Source organism: Gadus chalcogrammus, chromosome 12 (genome assembly GCF_026213295.1).
Source record: "Gadus chalcogrammus isolate NIFS_2021 chromosome 12, NIFS_Gcha_1.0, whole genome shotgun sequence".
Classification (NCBI taxonomy): domain Eukaryota; kingdom Metazoa; phylum Chordata; class Actinopteri; order Gadiformes; family Gadidae; genus Gadus; species Gadus chalcogrammus.
Window position 1 is genome coordinate 4,500,749 of NC_079423.1, and position 4,620 is coordinate 4,505,368.

The 4,620-nt window shown below is 45.8% G+C and overlaps 1 protein-coding gene across 1 annotated transcript in view; it reads left to right on the top strand.

Moving 5' to 3' along the window:
- Window positions 1-4,620, top strand: part of zc3h3 (zinc finger CCCH-type containing 3) — a 52,530-nt gene extending 47,910 nt beyond the window's left edge. The window contains exons 10-12 of the mRNA XM_056604064.1: window positions 466-680; window positions 1,085-1,215; window positions 4,098-4,620. Of these exons, the coding sequence (XP_056460039.1) occupies window positions 466-680; window positions 1,085-1,215; window positions 4,098-4,129 (378 nt within the window). The 3' untranslated portion in view covers window positions 4,130-4,620. The remainder of the gene's footprint in view (window positions 1-465; window positions 681-1,084; window positions 1,216-4,097) is intronic.

The window sequence follows — 4,620 nt, forward strand, 5'->3', positions numbered from 1 at the left end:
GAGTACAGACTGTAATACACACACACACACACACACACACACACACACACACACACACACACACACACACACACACACACACACACACACACAGACCTTAATTCGTACACACGGTAATATACAAACACATGCACAGACTAATTCATACACACTGTAATATTCAAACTAGAATACATGCAAACACTGTATCACAGACACTCACTCTATTTCTTACACAAACGTGCGCAAACTCACTGTAACATGTGCACACTGTAATACCCCCCACGCACACACACACAAACACGTGTACGTGTTCATAAACATACACACACACATACACACTGTAATATAAGGCGCTCATATTCTCACCCTCACTCACCAACACACTGTTTTACGTACTGTATTACATTGTAATTACAGTAAACTAAACAAAGTAATGAATAAAGTCCCATTGACACATTAATTTGTATGCGTTTGTGTGTGCAGTGTAAGAAGAAGCACACGCTGGTGTGTCCGGACTTCTCCCGCAGCGGCTCCTGTCCGCAGGGCACCCGCTGCAAGCTGCAGCACCGCCAGAGGGGCAAGAGACGCCCTGCCCCTTCTGGACCCGCCCCCGCCGGCCCCGCCCCCACCACGGCCATCGCCGGCTCCTCCGCCACTCAGCCGGCAAGGAGGGCCCGCTGCAAGGAGCCAGCGAAGAGGTCAGGACAAAAACACCACAACGCACAGCCTCACAGACACAGAGCAACCCCCGAGAGACCCTGAGACATCGGCCCCACGCTGAATGATGCTCAGAGGTGTCGGACATTGGGGATCGAACCCAGGACCGTTTCAGATGGGAATGGATCACCCGAGCCACCACTTGACCCTCTTACTTGGCCTGTCACTGTGACGTATTACATCACAGTCATAGTAAACCGGAGTGTGTCCCTGCTCACTCATGCGAGCGCCGTTCCTCCAGATCACTCCGTAACGCCAGAGTAACTTGCGTTGGAGTCAATTAGCAGATTCATAAAGACTTAGTGAGTTCATATACATGTCATTAAGGAGCAGGTAAGGCCAGTCTTACTCTGTCTTATGTTTTCTTGTGTCGTTGTGTCACTAGGCTCCGCCTCTCTGTGACCACACCCCCGACGACCCCCGGCGACCTGAAGTTGCCCTCGTTCATCTCTCTCTCCAGCTCGCCCGAGGAGACGGAGCTCCCGGACACGGCGGATGGACCCTCCCCTCTCCAGGGTGAGTTGGTGTTCTACCAGCCCCCCACCCTCTCCCTAAACTAATATACTATTAACTATAGAGTCACTCAGCAGACTCTCTTATGCAAAGTGACTGATGGTGGATAGAAATACATGTCAATAAACAGCAGGTAGGGGTTAGACAGTACAGAGACAGGGCATTAAGAAGCAGGTTTGGGTTAGACAGTACAGAGGCAGGGCATTCAGGAGAAGGTAGGGGTTAGACAGTACAGAGACAGGGCATTCAGCAGAAGGTAGGGGTTAGACAGTACAGATGCATGTCATTAAGGAGCAGGTAGGGGTTAGACCGTACAGAGACGGGTCATTCAGGGGCAGCTGGGGGTGAGACGGTACATAGACAGCTAATTGATGAGCAGGTAGGGGTTAGGGGACATCTTGCTCAAGGACACGTCACCTACAGGTAGACTGCAGACAGAAACACTCTAACATTGAGACTATCCAATAAAGCAAGTGCTTTTTATCTGAAGTTTTGCTTCCTTTGCTTCTATCTATGGGAACAAGACCCTTTTGTCTACAGATACAGAATGCTGTCATTGGGGTTCAAACCCAGACCCTTTCAGCTGGGAATCAAACCTAACGCTGAGACCAATTGACATGTATACTGTCCATACCTGGACAGCATCCAGCGTATTTCCTCCACCTACCTGTTCACCGGGTGTTGAGGGCTCAGAGTCCGGAGGCCTCGTCTAATGTGGGCCTGTCCAGCAGTGCAATATTTATTTTTGAAATAAACAGAAACATTACTGATTGGTTTTCGCTAATCACAATTATCGGAATCCAAATATTGTTGGGTTATTTATGAGGACATTACCTGCTTAATCTATTAATAATAAAGAGCGGAATCCTAAAGTTGCTGTTGCACCAAAATAAAAGCGTTGTTTTGGCGGGCAAGGTTGAGGCAAAGTCAAGCAAAGACGGGAATAGACGCAGATTTCTCACCGGGCATGGGCGGTGGCGTGAACAACGAGGCGCCAACAACACAATATTATGTTAAATAGAGTTCAAATATTTGAACTTCAGCGCCTAATTTGCGTGGAGCTTTATCATGAAAGCTTGTTAGCGTGGCGATTCTCTCGGCGTCACTCACGTCCTGGAGCCCTGATTGGATCACAAAAGCGTCAGTTATCCAGGTGCAGCTCATGGAGAAGGCGGATGGTGTGTGCCACCGGATGGTGTTATGAGGCTCTCCGACATCTCTGACGTCTCCGGGACTTCCACAACAAGAACAGAGTGGCCATGGTGGTTATATCAGCAAAGGCTGGCAGAAAGAAACGTTGGGGATTATGCGCGGTAGGCGTTTGCTCGCTCTTCACGCGAGTAAACGCTTCCGTGAAGAACGCATTTTTCATGACACGAAAAATGTATTCGCTTTTGGTGCGAGCACAGCGTAATGTTTGGTATTTATGAGAAATAGAAGCGTTGTTAATTGTTAGCGTTTGTTGTTAGTTGGAAATGGAAGCATTACCAATGGTTGGTCGGACCATAATAATAGTGTAATCCCAATGTTGGGCGTCTGGGTGAGATGTGCGTCTGGGTGAGAGGGGTGGGCACAGCTGAGGGTCCCGTCGACAGACTTGACAGACAGACCAGAGGCATCCCCACCCGACCCCCTGACACCTGCTCCAGTCTGCTGGCACACACCCTGCACACACGCACCCACGCACACACACACACACACAGAAAAACACACACTGACTCATAAACGCCTATGCTCACTCAACACTTTTAATAAAAACATGTACACACGCTTACTTGCATACTCAATGCAACACAAATATGCATGTGAACACACTAATAGGCCCACATGCAGGTATAAAAGCATACACACATTTTTCATAGTTTCATTTGATATGGTCTTCATTTAGTGGTAATTGTAATTGTTCGATCACTGATGGACTAGTTCTATTAAATGTTTTGGCTAAGAGCGGAGCTAGGCGGTAGCTCAGTGTTTTGACCTCGCCCTGGTAACTAGACTAACATATTACACACACACACACACACACACACACACACACACACACACACACACACACACACACACACACACACACACACACACCAAACTCTTTATACCTGGAAGCCATCCAAACAGCCTGTTCCTCACTACTGAATGAATTAGCTCAGACATTATGTATCACTGCCAGAGTACGCACAAACACACGCACACACACACACACACGCACACATATATATATACGCTTCAATTCTTTAGTTCATCAATCGCAGCTGTCTCATTTTCTTCCTTATTTACTATGATGTCATCACTCAGAATTACAACATACAGGAAGCAGTCATCAGCAAAACCACACACACACACACACACTAACCAACACAGACACACACACACGCAGACTCATTCATACACATTCACACTGATACTTATTCCCTCATATTCATGCATATACACTTATTCTCTCTCACACACACTCCTATACTAATACTAGTTCAAACATACCCTTTTACTTTTGCGCACACACAAATACATATTTTCTCTCCTTCACACATACTCAAACTTAGCTTTCATTCATGCATTCACATACATTGCGTCTTGTAAACTGCTTTATGGTTTCTCCGTGTATTTACTGTCACTACAGCTCCTCTTTCGTCTCTTCCTGGCTTCTGTAATGTGATCCATTTCCTTTTATCAGGGGGGTTGGATAATACACAGACATGTGATTGTTGATGATAGGAGTACTGCTTACTGTCACAGGAGATCATTTTCCTGCTGTGTTCCGATTGGTTGGAATGCTATACCTGCTTGTTCACATCTACTTTCGGTGTGGAAAAATAAGTGAAGGCAGCAAAAATTAACCAAACATGTGCTGTTTCTAACCTTTGACCCCGTTGTCTCCGTCTTTATAGAAAAGAAGCTCCAGATCAAGCCACGCCTTTAGTGGAGCCGCGTCCCTGCAGCGCATGATGTCATCTGTTAACCAAGTTCCGAGGCCGACAAGAACAGTATTCTTATTATTATTGAAAATATTATTAGTGATTTCTTAATTCATTCATTCTTTCAGAAAGAATCGCCTTCTCAGTTTCTTCAATTTTGGGCCAAACACTGAAATCAAAACACAGTTGTGGTTTCCGATTGGCCTGAAGTAGAACCAGTTATGACCAGGCATTGAGTTGCAGCATAACCACAGTTTGAGCAGAGGCTGTGCTGTTGCTGTGTCTTTAGTGATAGGTTCCTGTTTGTAAGTGTTCTCAACTCAGGGTATTATCGAAGTGCATCCTCTGTAAAGTCCTTAAAAATGTAAATCTAAATTGAAGTTATATGAAATGTTTTACAATCTGCTTGAATGTTTTTGAAAGCTTTTATCAGCACATGTGCAGATTAATTTTAAGAGGACATATGGCATGTCAAATAAAGTGTTTATGTACACAC